Genomic DNA, 26,002 nt, shown 5'->3' on the forward strand with positions numbered 1-26,002 from the left:
TTTGGCTACCCCTGCTGCTGATTCCGTTCGCGCGATCGTTTTCTTCTGGTTCGTTCGCCCGCTTACTCTCCCGTTCGTCTGGTAGCTCGCACGTTCGCTCGCTCATTCTTCAGTTCGCTCACTCGCTAGCTGGCTCACTCAATTGCTGGTGCGCTCGTTTACGCTCGGATACTGATTCCTTCGCGCTAACCGTAGAGTTTGCGCGACGATACTGCTGTCGTTCAAGAGCGAGCTCCCGTTGGCGTTCAAGCGAACAAAAGAGCACCACAGCTCCACTTTGTCAGCAGGTCATGCACAGGGTGAACGTGGGCCTAATATTTGTCTGCCTTCGGGGGTTTTGGTCCAGGGAGCGTACCCTTACAAAACTCTGCTATATAAAAGGTGGAAACACTATCTGCGCAGTGTCCCAGACCTGCGAATTCTATGTTACGACTTGTCGTAAAAATTCGCGAGTATGCGGCAACACAGTCCTGTCTTATTAAGGGCCATTGTGAACTCTCTTCACCCTCGTATCCATTTCTAGCAGAAAGAAAGTAAACGTACGACTGACGTTCCGTATCCGAAGTCGTCTCTCGGAATACCGACAGGAAAGTCAAGCATAGACGCTGGTAAGATGCGGCAGTCAGGACGATCTCTGTCCTGGAACGACACGTGCGTGTGCAAGATGATGAGGGAGGGAACGAAGTCTCCCCTGCAATTCAGAAAGCAAGGCGGTGAGGCTTTATTATGAGTTACTTTATACTGTAGTATTGGCATTAGGTTTGAGCCGGGGTCTCTTCGTAGCTATATTGCGTTCGGCTGCAGAAACGGCTGCGAAGTAATTTCTCGGCGAGTTTCTTTTGTTCATTGCTTCAAAAGGTATGTGAGGGGCCATTCGGCATAGCTTCCATAGAGCAACAAAGGGTGTACGAAAGTGTTGTATGCTTTGCTGTTCCTCGGAGTGTGTATTTTCGGTGCGGAGTACCTTAGGACTTCACAATATTCATCCGAGTCCATGCGCGTAGCATTTACAATCATGAAAATCACACAGTTACCGGCAGGATTCGAGCCTGTGTCTGGTAGACAAGACAGAGTTAGTGTCAGTCGTCTTACCCAATCGGCTACGAGCGTGATTTAGCACCCGAGAGTCAAACGGCTTACTCCCTCTCCTGTAACGATGCGGAGTACCTTAGGACCTCCCACTGTCCGTCCGTGTCCATCCGTGCGCACTACACCATCAAGCGAAAATCAAGCGAAATTTGATTTTTGCCGTGAGCTGCAGTTTTATTTAGGGAATAATCAAGGTGCAACTCATGGCTGAAATCGAATGGCGGGCGGGGGGCAAATCGAATGTCACTCGGGGCGCGACTTGGATGTCGTTTCGAGTACCCGCCCTCCCCACCCTCGCCATCATCCAGGGAGAGACGATGCTGCCATTTCTTGAAGATGAAAAGCCATGATTAACGAATGACGTTAAAAAAACCAAAATATTAAAGCCGCTTTCTTTATAGAAAGATGATTAACACACGAATTTTTCTTCAATGGAAATCCAGTAGAAGTTACACCCCAACATTTACTCTCCCTAAGTCGAAAATTTAAACTACCGAAGTTCACTTTAACGCAGCCAAAGTCCAAAGCCAACGTCCAATTCGTCAATACCAACACCCAAAGCGAAGGTCCAACAATGCTTTGAAAATCAATGTCATCGTTTTATTGCTTTCCTTCGGTGTGTTTAAAATTGGCTTTACTGCAGTGTGTTTAGAATGTATTTCCTCCCAAGCACGGCTTTACAGTAGTCTGCTTAAGGTTGTCTCTCCAGCTGTGTATTTTTCATATAATCGTTTTTTTTTGCAGTGCGTTTAAAATGCATTGTATCACCATAACGGCTTCCCAGTAGTGTGGTTAAAGTGGGCTCTCCAGCTGCGCATTTTAACCATCCTCACTTTCCAACAGTTTGTTTAACATTGGCTTTCTTGCACTCTATCTTACTCGGAAGAACGATGCATGAGTAAGGCATGAAAACTTTGCTTTAATATATGCCTACCATGTCTTTCGTGGTTACACTGGACATGTTATTAGGCGTTAGGTTACTTTTCAAACACTCATCCAAACTGTATACTTGGCCACTGTGCTAGGCATCTCTGACCGCGCTCTACGTAGACGTTTTGAATTTGTTCTGAACGCCCTAGATGCGATGTGAACTCTTACGTGTAGCACAGGGTCCAGCCTTATCAATGCAGTTTTCCCGCATAGTACCCCTGTTAATTATTTCAGCTATACACCTGGCATTTCGATGAACTGTAAACAGTCCCAGGACGCGTCCGCGCCATGCCTAGTGGGTAAGAACTTTACGACGTTCGTTTATGATGGATTTATGTTTGAGTTATTTTATGTGCAGAACAAACGGCCGCTTATGAATCGGGGTGGAACCGCCACTCCCACGTGGTTCCCCTCGTCTTGACTTTGCATGGGTATCGCCAACAATCCGACTCTGATGCTTGGAGAACTCAGCGCCGCGATCACAAGGCTGGTTCCTCAGAAAGACTTGTTGTTGAGGGAGATGCTCTATCTTTAAAAAAGCCTTAGGCTTTGCGGACCCCAAAAGGCCTCCCGTGAAATCGGAGCTTATGCTCTTCCCAGCCAGATGAACCTGTGAAGATTTTCTTGACATCGAAATTGACATGTATGAACGCTTGATCCTCAAGGTCCTTTGTCCAGGATTATCGTACAAGCAATAATTACATATCGCAGTGAAACTCGCATGTTATCAAAATAATTGGACTGCTCCGACTAATAACCGGGCACCACCATAGAGGAGACAGAGAATCAGGCTGATCAGGGCATTTATCCTTAGTCGCATAGTATAATCGCCCTTCTACCTTCGTATTTTGAACACAGAAATAACGAAAATTTTCTGCCTTATTCGAAAGACCTTAAAGCTGCGCTACAGTTACCTCTGAGTGCATCCACTACCAGACGTGAGTGCCTCGGAGTACATAATACCAGCAAAGTACTTGTCCAAGTGATTCCCCTCAATCAGCTCCGTCACCTCTCAACTACTACCATTGGCCAGCAGATACTAGCCCGCCTTGGCATCGGGGCCCCGATTTGTCCCGAACAAGTTATCCCTGTGCCTCGACCAATCCGCGAGTGACTGTGCGTCCGCCCACTTCTGAGGAATATGTACCCCACCCACGACAAAGTTAGAAAGGAGCAATGGGCGGGGGTGCTCAACCGAAAATTTTCGATCAAACCAAAAATTCTATTCGTAGATACGGCAGAATAGAGGCACCACGACGCTTTTGCCCCCTCAGTCGTTAATAGCCCAAATGAGCCCATTGTTAAATATTTAAAGGTGAGTCCCACTATCCAAACTTCGGCCTAACGACTCGGCCGTCACCCACAATTGTAATTACTTGTCCGAAAACTGCCACCGAAAACTTCGCAAGCGGGTACTCATCGTTCGTGGTGTTACAAATCTGCCAGTCATCGCCTGGACCCCGACACATACCAGTTCCAGGGCAATCATGCAGCGCACAAAGCTGCAAAGACTCCCTGTCCGGGATGGTGGAATCCTTGTACCTTACAACTGCGCCAGGATAGCCTGGGATCAGGTAATCACCTACCCCGATTTCCCCACGCATCACCGCATCTCTAGCTGTCGATACCCTCTTGCCTACCCTGAGCTAATCAACTGCCAGGAACTCTAAGGGCGACTTTTCAAGACGAACTCCTTGGCATGCCAAGCTCCATTGCACCGCAGTCATCCCTCGCACAACTGTCCACACTGTGAGGGCCTTGCCACCCTGGTCCACTCAATGTGGGCGCGCTTTAAGACCCCTTTGTCCTCCAAGTTAATGAAGAGTACTGTGAGAGAGCGCTGGGCGTCCCGCTTCTGGTCATCCGGGCTGGAAACATCACCGCCAGCCTCAGACCGACGACCGCACCACTCCCCGAACAGGATTAAGCCTCTATACAGTGGCGTCTCTCTTTCTTTTTCCCTAAGGGGAAAATTGCACATTTCTAAATAGTGCTTATAAGCACTATTTAGAAATAGTGCTTATAACCACTATTTATAACCTAACCAACCTAACCTAAGCTAACCTAACCTAACCTAACCTAACCTAACAATTCTTAACACTACAGTGTTAAGAATTGTTGGGTATACGGCAAGAGTTACACTCCTTAATGTCTCCGCAGCATGTGTTTCCCAGATAGTACTACTTGATATACTGAGTTCAGAAAAAAGAAAAGCGCATACTCACAAAGCCTTTGCGATGACGTCGTAGCCGAATTTGAAGTCTGCGGCCAAGCCTACGACTGTGTGAATGGGAAAGTGAAGATTAAATGTGTTTGAAATCCAGTCCACAGTGGCATTGTACGTGGCCTGCAAAAAAAAAAAAATTAGTTATCGAAGAGGCAGCGATATTACGGGGCACTGGTAGCGGATAAAAATATTCCACAGATTGTAGCGCGCCCAGCAGTAGGCGTTACGCTCACCTCCCGTTATCAGAAAGTGGTAATTGAGAAGTAAATAAGCACTTATATATTCCTCCCCTGGCAGAGTAAAAAAATGTTATACAGGTGGATTCTTCATATTTATGAAATAGATGCTTGCTCTGCACCAGGGGTAACACTCACCGACTCGTATGCATAGGCGCTTAATTAACGTATTTTGAAAGTCTCTTCAGGCTTCAATTAACTCTGGCACGGTACGCATACCTGTATAAATTTCATAATTTGAAGTAGATCTGTTCTCGCTTTGGGGCCGTAGATGTTGAGCATGCCGAAATGGTATAGGCCTCTCTGCCACAACACGCCGAGACTTTCTGTGAAGGTCGGTGTAAGATAATCGAAGAATAGTGAGTCGTCCCTGGAAATGAAAAAAATATGCGAATTATGGACCTTCCTGCCTTTTCGTCCTGGGCCTTCATCAGTGGACTATGCTAGCGGCACTATACCTGGCGCTGTCGGAAAGACTATATATCTGCGAATGCACAGTACACCCCAGAACATGCAGTGTACTCAAAGACTAAAGGGCGAAAATGTTTATATCGGCTCGTTACTGTGCAGTGGCCGAACAGCTTGCACATGCACAATGTATGTACATTTTTTCAAAGTAAGAATTAGGTAACATGGCAAGCGATATGGCCGGCATGCCAAGCTGTAAAGCTCGCCAAACAGTATGGGAGCAGATGATTTGGCCGGCTGGCTATAGGGTGAAACCCTTCATTAATAACCAGCGTCGGGAACCTTATAAATGAGATAAGATTCCCGAACCTCGCGGTCGTGGTGGGTTTTAAAAGCGGATTCTAAAATTGTTGCTTTAAGATGTTCAAATGCATGACCGGGACAGTTCACGTGTCTTGACAGGGGCGCATAAGGACGACTTTTTGCATGAGAGCGGTGAATAATACACCGTATTCGAAAGGGCATTTCAGTTTGGCCGATATCTAGTGGCCTACAAATAGTGCACTGTAGAAGGTATACGACATAGCGGCGTAACAGTTAAAGCTAACTTTTATATTTACGCAGTAGTCTGAAGCCATGCTGGTGGCACGCTGTGTAGGGGTCGCGTATGGGCATACTTTACAGCGAGGTTTATTACAGGATATGCAACCGGTAGTTTTTGGTCGGCTGATACCATAGTAAGAAAGTGGCTGAACGTATTATGCCGGTAGACAACGCGTGGAGGTTCGGGGAATATGCTTTTTAAGCGTTCACTTTGACGTAGGATATTGTGATGTTTTCTTATTAGGGTTGACACTCTTGAAGTTGTGGCTCAGTGGGCCAACACTAAGTTTGTTTGCGGATTAACGTTGGGGCACTTTTTCTTAAAAGTAGTAGTAGTATCTGTTTGTTTTATGGCGCAAGGGCAACGATGGCCAAAGAGCGCCAACGCAATGGTTGATCATTTTGAATGATGTTTTAGTAAAATGGTGCTGTAAATGTGACGATATTAAAAGAGGTTAGTGTGGGGGTGTATACAGCCCCTCATTTAAAACAACAATAAAATTGGGGAAATGGGAATGGCAGAGTGAGAATGTAAAAAATAAATAGACACTCATAGCTTCCTCCCACTCTGAGGGGCCCCGAGGTTACACGTGGTATGATATGCGGTTTAAAAAGCCAATGTTTCCCATGTAAGCAAAAAGGCGTTTACTTGGAATTAAGGGTTGATCATCTAAAAACATCGAGGGATGAAGGGGAATCATGTGAGTGTAGAGCTCCCGGAAGTGCTTTTTCGTTGCCTTATGGAAGTACCCACACTCAACTAAGACATGGCTGATGGATAGGCGATGTCCGCACCTGTCGCATTGTGGCGGTGGTTTGCCCTGCAGAAGGTGCGAGTGAGTAGCGTATGTATGGCCTATTCGTAATCTGCACATGTATACTTCCGTTGTTCTGTTGTGTTTTTCTGCGTAGTAGCTGCCTTATTGGGGTTTTACAGTGTGGAGTTTATTATCTGTCTGAGTGTCCCATTGTTGCTGCCAGCGTTGTCGGATTGCCTTTCGAATGAATGGTTTCCAGTCAAGATAGGGAAGCTGCTGAACGTCGACGCTACAGCGAAGTGCTGCCACAGCGGCGCTCTGGTCTGCGAGTTCATTACCAGGAATGCCACTGTGTCCAGGCACGCAACACACGACTACGACCTGTTTTAAAGCGTAGTCTGCCATTATCTCTTTAACTAACCTGTTCAGCACAATGTTCCTACTCGGTTTTCCATAATGCAGTGCTGTCACAACACTCAATGAGCCTGTGTATATAATGGATTGTTGTATATTCGTTTGTATGATGTGTTCTAGCGTAATTAATATAGCATGTGCCTCAGCCGTAGATATATTTGTGTTTCTGTTTAGTGTCCTTGTGCTGGCAAAATTGGGACCGTGTGCAGCACATGCCACAACAGTGGAAGTTTTGGAGGCATCTGTGTAAAAAGCAGTGTATGGGAATTTGTTTTGCAAGTGCAGGAAGTGTTGTAGGATGAGTTCTGTGGGTGAATATTTTTTGTAAATTTCCTTGAACGACATGTCACAGGTGACAGGGCGCAGTTGCCAAGGCGGCATGAACTCAACGAAGTCATTTTTGTAAGATTCAGACAAAATAACCCCAAGTTCCTCTGCCTCCACCTTCCCTCCGATAGAGAAAGGCAGAGGAAGCGACGGACGGCTCAAAAACAGCCTTTCGGACGCTTTGTTTTCAAAAATAGCATTTAGCGGATGACTGAATTATTGACTGAATTCGTTGAATTTACTTATCAAGGGTCCCGTCGCAGTCCCTGGACTTTGGGACCCTTGTCTGCAAAACATAACCCCCTGTATTCTTTTGTTGAAATAATAAACTTCATTTGATTTGATTTGATTTGACTATTTAAGGATGTCGCCCTTACGCAGTACAAAAGTGCCATGTATGTACGCTGGTGCTCTAAGCACCACTGATCCGTTTCTGCATAGAGGCTTTCAATAGGACTCGTCCGGAAAGCTGCGGACGCCAGGTGAAGCCCGAAGTGCAGCACTGCGTCCAGCATTTTTAGAGCTGTTTTTGAGGCAGACCCATACACTACACTTCCGTAGTCGGGACCTGACAAGACTGTTAAAAACAGGTAAAAGGCATGTTGTATCTGCACCGTATGACTGGCGGGAAAGGACTTTTAAGATGTTCATAGTCTTCATGCATTTCATTTTAAGTTGTTTAATATGTGGATGAATGTAAGCTTATCATCTAAAACTACTCCAAGAAACCTGTGTTCTCTTTTTACGGGTATGTCAACTCCCTTAAGTTGTATGGTTGGTTGCAGATGGATCCCACGCTTCCTGGAAAAGAGAACACAAGTGCTTTTCTGCGGAATTAGGATAAAACCATTTTTGTCTGCCCACTTGGCTAGTCTGTTCACAGCAACTTGGATCTGCGTTCACAGATAGAGGAGTTGCATGACCTGAAGCTAATGTGAACATCGTCTACATAGATTGAATAAAAAATGGTGGGTGGCAGTGCTCTCCCTAACGTATTCATTTTTACAATGAAAAGTGTGCAGCTAAGTACTCCCCCCTGGGGAACGCCATTTTCTTGTATATACGTCCTGGATAATGCTGCACCAACTCGTACCCGGAATGTTCTATCTGATAAGTAGCTTTCCAGTGTTTTTAACATGTTTCAACAAATGCCGACAGATTTAAGGTCATGCAGGATGCCATACCCCCAAGCGGTGTCATAGGCCTTTTCAATGTCAAAAAATACAGATATACACTGTTGTTTATGAGCAAAAGCATCTTTAACAGAAGATTCAACAGCTATAAGATTGTCAGTTGTTGACCTGACCAAGCGAAAGCCTGCCTGGCAGCTATCAAGGACACCATGATATTCCAAGAAATAGATAAGCCGTCTATTGATCCTCTTTTCAAAGAGCTTGCTCAAGCAGCTCGTCAAAGCAATAGGGCGATAGCTTGTCACAGAAGAGGCATCTTTTCCCTCTTTCAATATAGCTAACACAATTGCCTCTTTCCAAGCATGAGGAACGTACCCAGCACACCATATCTTGTTGTACAAGAAGAGAAGAGTATTGAGGGTATCTATGTGCAGGTGCTGAATTATTTTGTATGTTATTTTATCAACTCCTGGCGCCGAAGCGCGGCATGTGTTGAGGGCTACCATAAGTTCCTGCAGCGAAAAATTAGAGGTATACCCGTCATTAGATTTCTTGTTGTCACGATTAGGCTTTCTTTCAACACATTCTTTGTATCGCCGGAATGTCTCGGTGTAGTGGGAGGAGCTGCAAATATGATCAAAGTGTTGTCCCAGGGTGTTTGCTTGGTCTTCAAGTGTATCGCCAGTGGTGCTGACAAGAGGTGTGACATATGTTTTCTGCCCCTGAAGTTTCCCTATCCTGTTCCAAACTTTGCGCGTATCTGTATAGGAATTTATTGATGATAGAAAAGACCTCCAACTATCTGTTTTTGCCTGACGTCGGATTCGCCGTCCCATGGCTTTTGCGCGCTTGAAGGAAATTAGGTTTTCTGTAGTAGGATACCTGCGGAGGACCCCCCAGGCCTTATTCTGAACATTTCTGGCCTTCTTGCAATCGTCATTCCACCAGGGCCTCTGAAGATTAGGTGTGGTACCGGAGGTCTGGGGAATAGAAACGCTAGCAGCATCAAGTATATGTGCTCTGATGAAGGAGCACGCTTCATCAATACCTAAGTGTGTTATTGATGTGTAAGTAGGTTTCGACATCTCTTTAAACGTTGCCCAGTCGGCACCAGCTTCTTTAAACTTTGCATTTGAAGTGTAACTGTAGGGGCATTTTTCTAAATATCTGAGGGTTACTGGGAAGTGGTCGCTGCCATAGGGATTTGTATCTACTTCCCATTCGATGGACGGAAAAAGAACGGGGGAGCCCATAGCCAGATCAATGTGTGAATATGTGTGGTGTGCTGTATTGTAGTATGTCGGCTGCTTTTTGTTAAAGAGACAAGCTCCGGAGGACAAGAGAAAGTTTTCTATCAAGCGGCCCCGGGAATCTTTGCGTTCCGATTCCCATAGTGGGCTGTGCGCATTAAGGTCACCAACTAGTAAAAACGGTTCTGGCAGTTGATCTATAATGGAATCAAATTCGTAACTGGACAAACGATATTCAGGGGGAATGTACAGTGAGCAAATTGTTGTTAACTTGTTGAAGATAATTGCCCGAACAGCAACCGCTTCTGGCCGGTGCGCAAATGAATAGATTGACAAGGGCCAGCTTTTCGCATAACGATTGCCACGCCACCCGAGCAGTGCGAGCAGCTGCCTCTGTCTCTTCTAAATACGGAGTATTGGTTTAGGAAGTTGGTATGCTTAGGGTTCAAGTGAGTCTCTTGTAGTCACAGGACGGCTGCTTGAGTTTTGTGTAGGATTTCATATATATCATCTAGGTTTTTAATTAATCCCCTACAGTTCCACTGCATAACTATTTGTGCTACCATAAATGTTTAAAGAAGATTTTGGCTGGTGAAGACTAGGGATGGATGTATCACCTACCACACTTAGGTATGATTTGGGCCAGTGACACGGGGGGCTGCTGGCTTTTTTCCCCGCCCCGCCATGGAGCGCTGTTATTTCACCGCCTTTGGCGCTGGCTGAGACGGTGCCATTTCCATGTCCTCGTCTGAGTGCTGGGACAGCGACGAGATGGAGTCCTTGCGGCCTCCGACACGGAATATGTTCGAAGTGGAGGAAGGAATCCCTCCCACCAGAGTTTGTTGCGTGTTGGACGCAGAGGTGGTTGAAGGACCCGCCACATCTACATCCATGGCCACCTGAGGTCTGGTAGCCGGAGAAAGGGGACCGACGGCAGAGCCGTCACTCCTGGCATTCGTGGGCGACGCAACACTTGCGGGTGCCACAGGTGTTGTGTCAGCTGGTTGGGCTGTCTTAGGCAGCACCTCGGGGGGCTGGGGCGGCACCAAGTCTGCTTCACAGTACTGAGTGGCCGCAGTGACTAGACGCCGCTCCGCCCCCCGGTGAGCCACGTTGGCATACTTCGCAGAAGCAAAGGCGCCGAGCCTTTTACGCGCTTCTAGGTAAGAGATGTTCTCATTGACTTTAAGATTGATTATTTTCTTCTCAAGTTTGAATGTTTCACACGTCCTTGAGTACGCTGTGTGCGGGTAACCGCGGTTCGGACATTTGATCAAAGTGCTGTTGCAATTCTGTTTGGGGTGGTCGTGCTCTGAGCACTTTGCACACGTTAAACGCCCCAGGCAGTTGTTAGTACTGTGCCCATAACGTTGGCACTTAAAGCAGCGACGCAGGTTGGGGACATATGGTCGGACGGTACAACGAAGAAAGCCTGCATTCACAATTTCAGGTAAGGTACTACGGTCAAAGGTGAGGACAACATGTTTGGTTTTGATTTCCTGATTTTCTCGACGCATAGTGATCCTCCTTGCTGCAATGACGCCCTGGTCGCGCAGGCCCTCGAGGATGTCAGAGTCAGTTTCATTGTAGAGATCAGATTAGGATATGACACCTTGGGATGTATTTAGCGTTCGGTGGGGAGTGACTTTGATTTCCAGGTCGCCAATGAGGGTTTGTTCAAGGAGCTTTTTTGATTGAGCCGGGTTGTTTACTTCTACAAGGATTTCTCCAGAGGTCAGTTTCTTGGCTTTGTAGTGTTTTCCAACAACATGTTCAATGCACTTAGCTATTAAGAAAACGGATGTAGATTTCACTGGCTTTGTGCTGTCTTCGGATGCGATGATCAAGAACCGGGGAAAGTTGTCAGGTATTTGGAACGATAGGGCAGGCAATGGGGGAAAGTTCGCTTCGGTGCGGCCCCTTTTGGGGGGCCGATCAGTGGGTTTAGAAAATTTTGAAAGAACCATGCAGCATGGAAAAAAAGCAGGGAACGGGGTTACTTTCTTCGCTCGGTTTACCCTGATGCCGAGAGAGGTCCCGGAGCTCCCTGCCTGGTAAACAGACAGGGAGCCCATCCGCCGGAGCTTGACCACGGCTCCGACGGCCACCGTTTGTGGTTTCTACCCTTCACCTTAAAACTCCTAGCCACGGTAGGATACAGCATGAGTATGGGGGCTCGGGGTCCGCGGTGTTGCCAATACCGTCACCAAGATTATTCAAGGTGCCCCGTGCGGGGACTTTTTCTTAAAAGATTTAGTTGCAGTCTAATTGGTTGGTACGCTCATTAGCAACGTCGATAACTTGGTCCGGACATTTTTTAGACAGGAGGCAAAAGTTTAGGCCTTTGACAAGACGTTCATCCGAACTGGGGAGAGGGTTACCCTTAAAAGGTTCAGTGCATTCCCGGTAATGTTTTCTTTTGTGACGGCGGAAAGAAGTTTTGCCCGGCTACTGGCGGTTTTCATGCATCCCAACTTTTTAAGGGCAGATAATTTTGCCAGACACATGAGGCTACGAGAATACTTGTACGGTCACCCGGCGGCGGAAGAAAGCCCGCAGCACCCTACACAGCTATAAGCAATTGACCCTTCCCACACAGCCTGATAGTTGCCTCGACATGTACATCAATGCTGTCCAACGCAATGTGCGAAAAAATACCAAATATAAATTTTTTTACGCCACAACATGCCTACCAACGAGAATAAAGCCCTAGATGAACTCGCAAGTTGTCCCTACATAGTTATTAAAGCTGGTGATAATGGAGGCGCCATTGTAATCCTTGACAAAACCGACTATGTTAACGAGGCCACTAAGCAACTATGCGTACCGACTTTCTACAAAGCACTACTAAATAATCCAACTCAAGTCTATAAGCAAATCGCCAAAGATAAACTTACTCAGCTTGTTAAAAAAATCCATGAAACCAGGGCTAGTTCAATGATCCATTTAAGCCCAGTAGCCGGTAAATTCTACCTTGTCCCTAAGATTCACAAGGTGAACAACCCAGGGCTCCCCATTATTTCTGGCATTAGCACTGTTACCGACAAACCTCTCGCGCTATGTGGATAATTTAATTTGCGATATTCCGCCCAGCATTCCCTCCTTCATTAAGGATACCAATGATTTTCTCTCAGCCATCTCAAAAGATGAAATTACTGATAACTGCCGCCTAGTCACCCTCGATGTTGCGTCCCTCTGCACGAACATCCCCCCTGAAGATGGCATCACCGATGGATAACTTGCGTATGAGAAGTCGTCGTGCAACAACCCTATCGGTTCTTCTATTCTCGGAACTTTCCTTGGGCTTATTCTCTAAGGTGACAATTTCTAGATTGAGGGGGTATATCACGTGCAAATCAGCGGAACGTCAATGGGAACTCGAATCAGACGTCAATATCTTCATGGCTCACCTCGAATAAAACTTTCTTGACACTCAAAATTTAAAGCCACTGTACTATAAAAGGTATATTGACGACATATTCATGATTTGACCACACCGTGACGCGGAGCTCCTCACCTGCATTAAGGCATTTAACCTATCCCATCCTAGTATTTCGCTTGCTCAGTCCTACTCGGAATACAGTGTAAGTTTTCTAGACGTTACCGTTACTACTTCGCAAGGTGGGCTTCAAACTAAACTGCGTAGAAAACCGACAGACACGCGGCAGTATTTGCACTTCCAAAGTAGCCATGCCCGACACTGGAAAACAGCAATGCCTTACAGTCAAGCCCTCCATTTTAGGAGAATTTGCGAAACCAAGCCTAATTTGTCTGAAACTGTCGAGAACGTAAGACCGCCATACTTAATAAAAACACCCGGAAGAAGTTATCGACGACTCTGTTGTGCGAACCAACCAATTAGACTGTAACGAAATCTTTAAGAAAAAAGCCCAGAACGTTAATGCGCATAGTTTTAACCCACTCAACCTCCACTCCAAGAGTGTCAACCCTACTAAGAAAATGTCATAATATCCTAATTCAAAGCGAACGCTTAAAAAGCATATTCCCCCAACCACAACGCGTTGTCTACCCGTGTAATCAAAATTTATGCGACTTTGTTACTAATTCTCGTATCAGCCAACCGGAAACTACTGGTTGCATGCCGTGTAATAAACATCGATGTAAAGTGTGCCCACACATGACCACTACAAATGGCGCCACCAGGATGGCTGAAGGTAACTTTCACTGCGACTCCGCGAATGCCATATACCTTCAAGATCGCACTATTTGTAGTCAACCATATACTGGCCAAACTGAAATGCCAGTTCGAATACGGTGCAATAATCACCGCTCTCATGCCAAAACCTGTCCTTATTTACCCTGTCAAGACATGTCAACGGTCCCGGTCATGCATTTGAACATCTTTAAGTAGATATGTAGAATCTGCTTTTAAAACACACCACGACCGCGATGTTCACGAACCGTATCTCATTTAGAGTTTGGAACAACGGCGCTGGATACTAATGAACGTTACAGAAAACTAATGCGCTAAGTTGGCCATCTCGTAATTTTTATCACGTTGTTCATTATACTACCCTTGAGATTCCCATCAAAAATCGCACAAACGCTACAAATACAGCAGCTTTATTAGCCTAATGTGGCTCAACATTACCGATTTGTGCTTGGGAAGGAGGCGGCATTCCCACCGCCACTTAGCAACATTTAGCGCTTTGTGAACTATGGACCCTACCTATTTCCTGTTCGGTCGCTAGCTCACTGTGCTATGCTAATTTGTGCACCGTATCTATTATTTCCATCCGCGGGGACACACCCAACACACAGTCTTCACTCCTGCCTGTATGGATCCGTCCGAACCAGTCCCCCCCCCCTCTTTGAATACCTTATGGTGTACTTTGTCCTTCTTTCTGAAACTGTGATTGCCCACATTTCCGCTCTGCCTGAACTTGCTGCTCACGCTACATGCGTTGCTACGTCGTCATGCAATCTTAAGAGCTGCCTTGTTAATTCAACTCTCCTCTCTAGTAGTCTTTCTCTTTATCTCTCTCTGTCTCTCTCTCTCTCTCTCTCTCGTTTTGTTCTTGTTGTACAACGGGAAAAGGTCGCCTGTATGCATACTCTACGTTTCCAAAACATCTTCCATCCTTCTCACAGTTTTTCGCAAAGCAGTATAAGAATGTGTTCCAAATGTTTGTGGCAGGACAATTATGTAACTGTACATATATAAGACAGAAATAAGAGTTGGCAGCCAAGAAAACCTCGGAAAGCAAAGGGGAGGATCTGTTAGGTCATTGGAACAGATAAAGAATTTTGAAAAGAAAGTGGAGAGAAAATGTCCGCCAGGTGGGATCCGAGCCCACGACCTCCAGGATACCGGTATGGCGCGATAACCACTACGCTACCGGCGGGCCGATTTTCCCCTCCACTTTCTGGGGGGTTTATGTTGAGGGATTTTTGTTTACTGTACTTGGGGGTGGTAGCCAGCGCCACTATGACTACTCGGGGTGAAGGGGACCTTCTTTTTAACCCACGGGTCGTGACTCGCATGTCTACGACATGTCAAGAGTGGTCGACCAGCGCTGAACCCTCTTAAGCTTCCTATGGCACCAAGACTGCCAGAACAGAGGCCCTCGCTATGCATGTAGCGAATCAGAATGGGAAATGAGGGGCTCGTTGAAAATAAGACAGAAAAAAGAGTTGGCAGCCAAGAAAACCTCGGAAAGCAAAGGGGAAGATGTGTTAGGTCATTGGAACAGATAAATAATTTTGAAAGAGAGAAATAAAGTCTAATATATATATATATAAGGTTAGTGGAGACAGAGACAAACAAGAAAGACGTAGAAAATAGAAATAAGTTTACTGACGTTTCAGGGAGAGGACTCCCTTTCTTCCCTTTCTTCAGGTACTCTGAAGAGAGGCAGTCCTCTCCCTGGAACGTCAGTAAACTTATTTCTATTTTCTACGTCCTTTCTCGTTTGTCTCTGTCTCCACTAACCTTATTTTTTTCGCGCTCTGTGTGAGTTTTTATCTTTTCAGACTATATATATATATATATATATATATATATATATATATATATATATATATATATATATATATACAGAAAGATAGGGCAGCAGTCTACAACGCCAAAGGAGGCATAGGGGTGTGGTTAGGCTGTTTTCTTTTTCACTGCGGTTAATGAAGTAATCATTTTTTTAATATACAGAAGAAAGAAAGAAAGAAAAACACGCGCCCAGAGTGGGGACCGAACCCACGCCTTTCGATTACATGTCGAATGCCTTACCAATTCGGCTATCTGGGCGACTGTGTTCTCCTTCACTTTCTGGGCTATTTATATTTACTAGAAGTGTATCTGACGCTTGAGGGTGGTAGCCAGCGCCACTCTGACTACACGGGGAGAAGGGGACCTTCTTTTCAACCCCCGGGGCGTGACTCGAGCGTCTACAGCCTGTCATGAGTGGGTAACTGGCGGGAAGCCCTCTTATGCTACCTAGGCATCAAGGCTGCCAGAACCGAGACCCTCGCTAGGCTTTCGCAGAATAATATAGTAAGGAAATGAGGGGCTCGTTGAGGAAAATACAGAAAGATAGGGCAGCAGTCTACAACGCCAAAGGAGGCATAGGGGTGTGGTTAGGCTGTTTTCTTTTTCACTGCGGTTAATGAAGTAATCATTTTTTTAATATACAGAAGAAAGAAAGAAAGAAAAACAAGCGCCCAGAGTGGGGACCGAACCCACGCCTTTCGATTACATGTCGAATGCCTTACCAATTCGGCTATCTGGGCGACTGTGTTCTCCTTCACTTTCTGGGCTATTTATATTTACTAGAAGTGTATCTGACGCTTGAGGGTGGTAGCCAGCGCCACTCTGACTACACGGGGAGAAGGGGACCTTCTTTTCAACCCCCGGGGCGTGACTCGAGCGTCTACAGCCTGTCATGAGTGGGTAACTGGCGGGAAGCCCTCTTATGCTACCTAGGCATCAAGGCTGCCAGAACCGAGACCCTCGCTAGGCTTTCGCAGAATAATATAGTAAGGAAATGAGGGGCTCGTTGAGGAAAATACAGAAAGATAGGGCAGCAGTCTACAACGCCAAAGGAGGCATAGGGGTGTGGTTAGGCTGTTTTCTTTTTCACTGCGGTTAATGAAGTAATCATTTTTTTAATATACAGAAGAAAGAAAGAAAGAAAAACACGCGCCCAGAGTGGGGACCGAACCCACGCCTTTCGATTACATGTCGAATGCCTTACCAATTCGGCTATCTGGGCGACTGTGTTCTCCTTCACTTTCTGGGCTATTTATATTTACTAGAAGTGTATCTGACGCTTGAGGGTGGTAGCCAGCGCCACTCTGACTACACGGGGAGAAGGGGACCTTCTTTTCAACCCCCGGGGCGTGACTCGAGCGTCTACAGCCTGTCATGAGTGGGTAACTGGCGGGAAGCCCTCTTATACTACCTAGGCATCAAGGCTGCCAGAACCGAGACCCTCGCTAGGCTTTCGCAGAATAATATAGTAAGGAAATGAGGGGCTCGTTGAGGAAAATACAGAAAGATAGGGCAGCAGTCTACAACGCCAAAGGAGGCATAGGGGTGTGGTTAGGCTGTTTTCTTTTTCACTGCGGTTAATGAAGTAATCATTTTTTTAATATACAGAAGAATGAAAGAAAGAAAAACACGCGCCCAGAGTGGGGACCGAACCCACGCCTTTCGATTACATGTCGAATGCCTTACCAATTCGGCTATCTGGGCGACTGTGTTCTCCTTCACTTTCTGGGCTATTTATATTTACTAGAAGTGTATCTGACGCTTGAGGGTGGTAGCCAGCGCCACTCTGACTACACGGGGAGAAGGGGACCTTCTTTTCAACCCCCGGGGCGTGACTCGAGCGTCTACAGCCTGTCATGAGTGGGTAACTGGGTTCGGTCCCCACTCTGGGCGCGTGTTTTTCTTTCTTTCTTTCTTCTGTATATTAAAAAAATGATTACTTCATTAACCGCAGTGAAAAAGAAAACAGCCTAACCACACCCCTATGCCTCCTTTGGCGTTGTAGACTGCTGCCTTATCTTTCTGTATTTTCCTCAACGAGCCCCTCATTTCCTTACTATATTATTCTGCGAAAGCCTAGCGAGGGTCTCGGTTCTGGCAGCCTTGATGCCTAGGTAGCATAAGAGGGCTTCCCGCCAGTTACCCACTCATGACAGGCTGTAGACGCTCGAGTCACGCCCCGGGGGTTGAAAAGAAGGTCCCCTTCTCCCCGTGTAGTCAGAGTGGCGCTGGCTACCACCCTCAAGCGTCAGATACACTTCTAGTAAATATAAATAGCCCAGAAAGTGAAGGAGAACACAGTCGCCCAGATAGCCGAATTGCTAAGGCATTCGACATGTAATCGAAAGGCGTGGGTTCGGTCCCCACTCTGGGCGCGTGTTTTTCTTTCTTTCTTTCTTCTGTATATTAAAAAAATGATTACTTCATTAACCGCAGTGAAAAAGAAAACAGCCTAACCACACCCCTATGCCTCCTTTGGCGTTGTAGACTGCTGCCCTATCTTTCTGTATTTTCCTCAACGAGCCCCTCATTTCCTTACTATATTATTCTGCGAAAGCCTAGCGAGGGTCTCGGTTCTGGCAGCCTTGATGCCTAGGTAGCATAAGAGGGCTTCCCGCCAGTTACCCACTCATGACAGGCTGTAGACGCTCGAGTCACGCCCCGGGGGTTGAAAAGAAGGTCCCCTTCTCCCCGTGTAGTCAGAGTGGCGCTGGCTACCACCCTCAAGCGTCAGATACACTTCTAGTAAATATAAATAGCCCAGAAAGTGAAGGAGAACACAGTCGCCCAGATAGCCGAATTGGTAAGGCATTCGACATGTAATCGAAAGGCGTGGGTTCGGTCCCCACTCTGGGCGCGTGTTTTTCTTTCTTTCTTTCTTCTGTATATTAAAAAAATGATTACTTCATTAACCGCAGTGAAAAAGAAAACAGCCTAACCACACCCCTATGCCTCCTTTGGCGTTGTAGACTGCTGCCCTATCTTTCTGTATTTTCCTCAACGAGCCCCTCATTTCCTTACTATATATATATATATATATATATATATATATATATTTCTTTCGGTCTTTGAAAATACTTCATAACGCATTTTCCTATTTGCTTTTCGAGGCATTCTATACTAGCTATACACGCATAGCGAGGGCCTCTGTTCTGGCAGCCATGGAGCCATAGATAGTGTAAGATATTTCAACGCTGGTCGACCACCCTCAACTTGTCGTAGACACTCGATCGTGTCAAGACCCGAAGCCAAAAAAAAGGTCCCCTTCACCCCAAGCAGTCCGAGTGGCTTTGGCTACCAGCGCCAACAGGAAAATAAATACCTTAATAAATACTCCAAAAAGTGAAGGGGAAACATCCCCGCCGGTAGCCTAGTGGTAACTGTACGAGGTGCGTATTTTGGAGGTCGTAGGTTTGGATCCCACCCGGCGGGCATTTTTTGTCCATGTTCGTTCTGTCCTTCAAATTCTTCATCTGTTTCAATTACCTACCGCATTCTCCCCTTTGCTTTCCGAGGCATTCTTCAATGCCAACCATTATTTCTGTCTATATTAATATCCACTCTCTGTTATAAGCAATATTTCCCTCGGCAATTTATCGCATTGTTGCCCCTTTCATGGAGACATGGATGCACGCAGTAAACAAGAAAATATTGAGAACAGACGACTGTTTTTTATGAAACCAGCCACCTTGCTCTATGATTCGATCCTGGGAGCTTTCAGTGTGGTTCTAAGCGTTATATTGAGCCCTACGATAAAGAGGTACCTACTCCACGGAGAAGGACATTCCTGGCTTGGTGTTCCGCAATCGCTCAACGTGCTTGAAGTACGACGTGAGGTGTCGGTCAAAGATGAATGCAGTCAGGTTGACCCTCTGCTTTCGGGAGATGGACTCGAAGAAGATATAGTCGCAGAGGCCGTCTTGCGGGTACTTGCTTCCGTCGGTGACTGTTTTGCCCACCGTGCACACCAGGCTGTCGGCCGGGATGGGCGGTGAACCTGCACGCATTGATTCGTTTGGACGCAGAACACACTGATTTTAAAGGAGGATCCGCTAATAGAAGGTAGGGGCATCACTTTAAAGCGCCTTAAAGGGTCCATGAAGAGAAAATACAACTTTGTTTAACTTTAAAGAGTTAGACTTCAGTACCTCACTCAGCTGCATTCCGGCCACGAACGACGTTTTTTAACCGATAAAAACGCAAGAGATACTTAAGAACTTTCCAATTTCGCGCCACAGTGACGTGTATCGGCGCGAGTGACGTCATATGGGCAAGCACTAAAACATAATTTTCAGTGGGTTAGGAGCACGTTAGCATTCGAGTGATTCGATAAAACGGAACTGGCAGCCCCACTAAAATCGCCCAGTCATGTGTCCTGGCGATTGATTAGTTCGGCCGCAATCAATCGCCCAAACAAGATTCTGTGACGTCATAGAAAAGTTTCTGGAAACTGGCTAGCGAGTCGCCACAGCTCCACACGTTTTCTTTAATATCTCCGCTATTTTTTGGAAGTTTGCAATGAAATCGGTATCATTTTTATCAGGAGAAAGCAGCCTTTCTAATGAACCAAAATTGTATTTTGTCTTCATGGCTCCTTTAAGCAGGCGCGGTATCTCGGATGGGGCCCTAGAATGTTCGAAAGCGGAATGTTTGATCTGCCAGCTTCAGTATGGTGCCGAAACGAATGCAGGCAACCATGACAGTGAGGAATGCGGCAACATACCTTTAAATGTACACGAAGTGAAAAGGGCTATATAATAGTTTTCACCTTCTGAACCAACAATAAAACGCAGTCTTCTTTACTCATTTGTATTGTTTTAAATCACGCACCTAATCCGACGGTGCTGTTTACGTACGTACAGTGGTGTCACCTTTAATACTCCATGGTGCCCCATTCAAGATTTCCAAAAGTTTAATGCCAAATTACAATTATTCCCGCCAATTTATTTCAAGACATTTTTGGTGGTTACCCTAACATTACAACGCTGGCTTTCGCATGAGTTGTAGGACATAAACTCCATAAAAACGATTGGATGCCCCTTTGAAAAGCTGGATCAGTTGAAATGGCAGAGTGACGATGATGATGATGAGTGTGGCGTGGATGACGATGAGGTTATTCACATTGTATAGGGTGGGTGTAAGTTTCGAACACTAGCCATCGCTTCAAACTAACTACAGGAAGAGGAGATTAGAAGCATAGGAGTGATATAGGACGGGCTCTCTCTCCGCGGATCATGGGGCTCCCTATGCGTCAGTGTCCCCGTGTGCGGCAGTCACGTCTCTATCGTGTCTGAGCCCCCGTCCGCAGGTGGTGGGCAAGGAAGGGAAAAAATTATTAGCGCCACCGGCTGCCATTCGACGCGTTTGAGATATTCCCCTTGAATTGATTTTCTACCAGTTTAAGTTTGCATCATGCGAGTGCGGAGCTTTTCCAGAATATGCTCCCCAATGCAGGACGCCTGGTGCAAAATTTTCTGACCGCACTCTAAGGCGCATTTCCAGAACATTTGCCCCATCAGCCTGCTTGCAATGCCTCTCAAGAACAAGGACATCTCAAGAACAATGAAAATAATGAAAACACTTTGATCGTCGTGCGTGTCATGCCCACAGTCTACTGAAAGTTTAAGTTTTAAAGTTTTAAATGTTTTATATGCATTTATCTCTCCCTTTGTTCATGACCTAGACCCCCCCCCCTGCCTCCTTCACTAATTAAATATTGCGTACGCCGCTACACTCTGTATCCAAGTCAGTGCGGGACCGACACTTAATGTGACAACTATTGATATTTAGTGGTTAGCTCTGAAGTAGAGCCGTATCTCTTTGGTCAATCGCCAAGACAGGCTTTCTATTCGGCCTCTGTGGTAGGAGCACTGGGACTGCTCATGAGTTGTACGCATTCTTTTCGTAAATAAAAATAGTTTAGCATTATTTGGTTGGTATGGCGAGGAACCTGTAAATTCGTTCCATTAACGTTCAGCACCACACAGTGAGTGCCGGGCGAGCACTGACTTGTAAACGGACCATGGCTTTACCGCAAGTAGTTTTATAGGATGAACCTACAGCTACAAAGTTGAGTCCAAAGCTTTGATGGATATAGGGACACGCAGGGAAAATTTCCACATTCGAACGTTGATAAGAAGTGAGATCAAAACGCAAAGCTTACTGGTTGGGCGAGCACTTCCTGCGGTCGCTATAGTAGAAAATTGAGAATCGAAGGTTAGTTATCTAAACAGATGTATTACAGTCTACTGCATGAGCACAGTCTCAAGGCGACAGTGCCTGATGCGGTCCCGTCTATGTGGAATCCGCAGCAGTTGCAGGTATTCATTAAAGAAACAATAGAACCTGCATGAAATTTCACACAGCCACATAGAAAAACTTCCAGACGATGCAACTTAAGCGGGTACGTTATCGCTGGTTGTTCAAGGTAACGTTCTACAGTGGTTTGGGCTTACACGTGGAAAAAATACCCTAGTCCACAAACAGTCAAAAGGTGTGGGGCATAAGTATAGAAAATGCGTGCCTTGGGTGTAATCTCACGAAAGGTGGGAAGCATCTACATTTCAGTTCGATACTGCCTATTACTTGCCCGGTGAGTATTAAACACCATAGTTTTAATTACGTTTGAAGGTACTCTTGCCACTATTGTTTAATTTGTCTTCAGCATTATTAATATCGAGGGGTGTTTTTTGAGTGGTCGTCTGCTTGCCGTAATTTGTTTTTTGCGGTGTTCATCGTTTCTAGAGTCTAAACCTGCAAGCAGTATTCCCTTTGTAATTCTGCCAATAAAATGTATCTTCATTGAATGTTTCTAGAATAAGTTTGCCATTAGCAAGTGGGTGTGCTACTCGTGGGCGTGGTCGTCGACGTGGGAATCGTAGCTCTTTACAAAGAGGCAGAACGAAAAATGGTCGTTCCATGTATATCCCCGAGAATTTCAATCGTCACACAAATCTTACCTTTCGTGATCGCAGACATCGTTGTTTTACTCGGCACAATTTCTGTCTCTGTTAAGGTGGGTGCGGGGATGGTGGAACGAGACGTATCCTTCTCTCGACCGAGCGTAACACCTTTAATCACGACCGTCGTCAGATGTCCTTCCGGACCTGAGAAATTGAAAAAAAAATAGTAGTTTTTCGTTGGGTGTTGCCGCTTCAAGCTATCTTTTAAGGAATCAGTATTGCGCCTGCATCAATTGTTAGGGAAGTAGGCTGGACGGGTTCTAGGGAGAGCTCTGAAAACACCGAAATAAAAACCACTTTTTTAAACCTTTCTAATACAGTGTGCCAACAACTGCGTTCTTCTTGTTGCCCAAGCGTTGTTGTCTTAGGGTAATCTCTAGGAATTGAGAAAACTGCCAAAAAGTGTCGACAGTGCTGGCCAATGGGAGCGCCAGAAATATATTTCGGTTTGGTTATACGCCTCCAGTACAAAATAAAAGATCACCTACTCTGAAACAATACCAGTCTTTTGTACAGAACATCTTTCCGACACCGATACATTATCTCTGAGTACACCCCCTGAGGCATAAGAATGAGGGCGAAAATGCGGAAGTCCTTGCGGGATAAATCAGGCAACGAAGAACAACATTTCTCGGCTACGTTCACCTGATGTAGTTTACTTCTACTTGCCGAAGGGTTAGAATAACATCAGAAAATTGGTTACATGATGAGCCTTTCATGCGTCCTGCGAGCAAAATGCAGGGAGATGTAATAAAGCAGGAGGACGTCATCCAAACAGAAAATGAAGTCCAAAGCCTGGCGTATTTCGACCACATCTGTAGTAAAGCAGGAACATCTGCATGCATTTTCGTTCCAATCCCTTGACCGGTCCTGAGCTTTCTACGTACGTCCGTCAGTCACAGTTTCAAAGAGAATAGGCGTTTCTGTGATATTCTCATGGACAAAACAAAAGATTGCATTGGCCGGATCTAGTGGGCAAAGATGGCAATACCTGTGTATCTTTAAGAAGGCACAATAGGTACGACTCACGTCATTGAGAAAAAGGACATCAGTACTGCGCAATACGAGGGCAACAGCGTTTGGAATATTTTCGCAAGCTGCCTTAGGAACTTGGGCTCCAGCTATAGCGTAGCGATGGATATTCGAAGGAATATTAAAAGCTAAGCTTCATATGAGAGGCGAAAGAAAGAGTCATGCCGCCCTCCGTCTAACGGTGACAATGGTTGAACGCGAAGCTTTGTCATGATGAATCGTCTGTTTGGTCAATCTCACACTGCGAGCATGTGCTACTCTGGAAGTACGAATCAATTTTCTAGAATATCCACCTCAACTCTCGGGTGTGCACTTCGTAGGCTTAACGCTCGTGTTTGGGGTGTACTGCGCGAATCGGCAGCTGCGCCTTGGCGTTCTTTTCGAGCATGTCGAAATAGACGATGAGGATAGACGCCGGCCTCATAACAAGAGGGACACTGGTTCGACTCCGGCCATGGGAAGCACTTCTTTTTCACTTCATCAACGATCATTTACCATCATCGTCAAAGAAATCTGGGTTTCCTGCATGGTGTATTGGCATGCAAGGGCATCAGTGAGGACGAAAAACGTTCATTTGAAATTGCGGGGTCTTGTGTACGCCGAAATCTCCTTCAGCGCAACCCCACGCTCATGCGATTGAGAACTGGTTTGGGCAAGAGGTAGGAGTAGAGGCAGAGAGACTGGCTGGCGTTATCTCTCGTTCAGCCAGAGAGCACGCTCAGGGAGCTACTGCGGTAAGCACAAATAAAGCGAGAGTGGCATGCAGGGGTAGTTGGGCGGTGCGTGTGCTGGATCGCCATTGTCGCAATAGAGAACACAGGCCGCACGCTACGAGCTTCGCTGTGTAACCATCATTGCGGAGTGCGTAGGTGCATATTTAAAAATCATAGCCTTTCTTGGGTCATTTAGCGAGAAACGTTTGGCCAGTAAGCGGCGCAGGTCTGTCTGCCTGTCCCTCGATTCCGCATTCCGGTGAAAAGTTGTAAGTATGCTATAACGACAGGATAATAAAGGCCAAAAGTTTTTCATACGAATATATATGGAAACAGATTTCATGCTTGCAACCCTTGTTCAGAAAAACGAAAACATTAGGCATATCTCAGGCAGAACAGAACATAAATGGTATTTCCTGCGTTATTCTTAATAAACATACAAGGCCGCTTGCTTTTTTTTCTATAGGATATAAAAAGTGCCTTAAAAAGAATGTTTTGACCAAAAAGCATAAAAGGCTCGTTGCGAGCTTGGACCTCGTGGCCGTGTTTCAAGTTACACGTTAACAAAAGTTTACAGTTATGACGGGTGAGCACTTGAACGCGCTAAAATTGAACTGACTTGGGCAGAGGTGACAAGAAAGGAAAGATCTTGAGAGGGGGCGATGGAAATAATAGAGGTAGTTGTGTGGCAGGGGCGGCAAAAGGTCATCGTCTTTTGACATCATTTGCTGCGAAGTAAGTGAATACGCAACCATTATTTTTTAGATATTTCAGCAAAAGTTCTCACCCAAGGTCAAGGTGACGATGGCTGCTAGCACGGCCACGATAGTACAGACGGCGCAAAGGTAGCAGGCCGTGCTAGCAAAAAAATCTTGTCGCTCCTCCTCCCTGCGAACAAGATGGTAGTGTGCTTTAGAATGAGCACATCGTATTTCATACGCAAAGAGAAACGGGAAACTGCTGATTCCTTAGTACCGATTCTCCGTGTATTTTAGGATATCTTTCACTCACGATGACTGGTGTTTCGATTCTAGTTCAAATCTGAGCTTACTTCGATGTAATCGTTGCTGTGTAGCGTTATCTGCGTCCGCACGGTTTGTCGTTGTAATGGTGCAGCCGCAGTGGCGTTGGGGGGGGGGGGTGCTAGAATTGTCCGGGTAAAATAGTTTCTGTCTGTACTGGAGTTTGGTCGCTCGAAAAGGTTTGAGAACGTCCACGAGGGATTTAGGCGGAGGGCTGTAGAAATTGACGATTAGCAAGCGTGGAAAAATCTTATTGCGTGGTAGTTGTTATGACGAGGTCGTGTTCGATCAGTGTGTCAACGGACTGCTGTTGGGAGGAGTGCTGCAGCTTCGTAAGAATCAGAACGGATGCGCCTCCAATTCGTTGTTGGCTGAATTAGAAGAGGGGTTGTCGCTCGCGGTTTATTGAGCTGCATTTCCCCGACCATATGGTGAGAGCAGGGGAGGCTAGAAAGAAAAAAAATATCTCCTGATTGAAAACAAGGAAAGCGCTGCTGCCTCAGCTACCACTCCTCCTCCTGGTCTTCAGCCCGTTGTGTAAGCAGCGAGGTCACTCATATTCTCGGGACGCTGCTAAAGTGTCAGTCCAAGAACACAAATAAATGGCTTTCTGAAGTCTTGTTGTATTGAAAGTACTTACTTCATTGCTTGTCCACCTGTAAAAGTAGCACATGGTATAGTGACCCGGAGAAAATTACGCAACAAAATGTTGATGCTCTGAGAAAAAAACATGTAAGAATCCCTTACTGGGTCATGTTGCTTAAACGTTGGAGTCATAAAGTAAGGTTGTTTACATATCCCGAAGAATTGACTGGTTCATTCACTCCCGGTATCTAATTTTATATAAATAAGCACGATTGTGATGGCCATATATCGCTTATATGATCCATAGCA

At 45.9% G+C, this 26,002-nt stretch overlaps 1 protein-coding gene across 1 annotated transcript; it reads right to left on the reverse strand.

The window, feature by feature from the left end:
- Positions 1–4,677: 4,677 nt before the first annotated feature.
- On the reverse strand, positions 4,678–19,386 carry LOC144139698 (uncharacterized). The gene is made up of 2 exons (XM_077671983.1): positions 19,148–19,386; positions 4,678–4,852 (listed from the first exon to the last, which is right to left on the reverse strand). Exons 1-2 carry the CDS (start codon positions 19,384–19,386, stop codon positions 4,678–4,680), a joined length of 414 nt encoding a protein of 137 aa, XP_077528109.1.
- Positions 19,387–26,002: the final 6,616 nt, after the last annotated feature.

This window comes from Haemaphysalis longicornis, unplaced genomic scaffold, assembly GCF_048455015.1.
Source record: "Haemaphysalis longicornis isolate Haplotype H1 unplaced genomic scaffold, Haemaphysalis longicornis Haplotype H1 scaffold_5, whole genome shotgun sequence".
Taxonomy (NCBI): Eukaryota; Metazoa; Arthropoda; class Arachnida; order Ixodida; family Ixodidae; genus Haemaphysalis; species Haemaphysalis longicornis.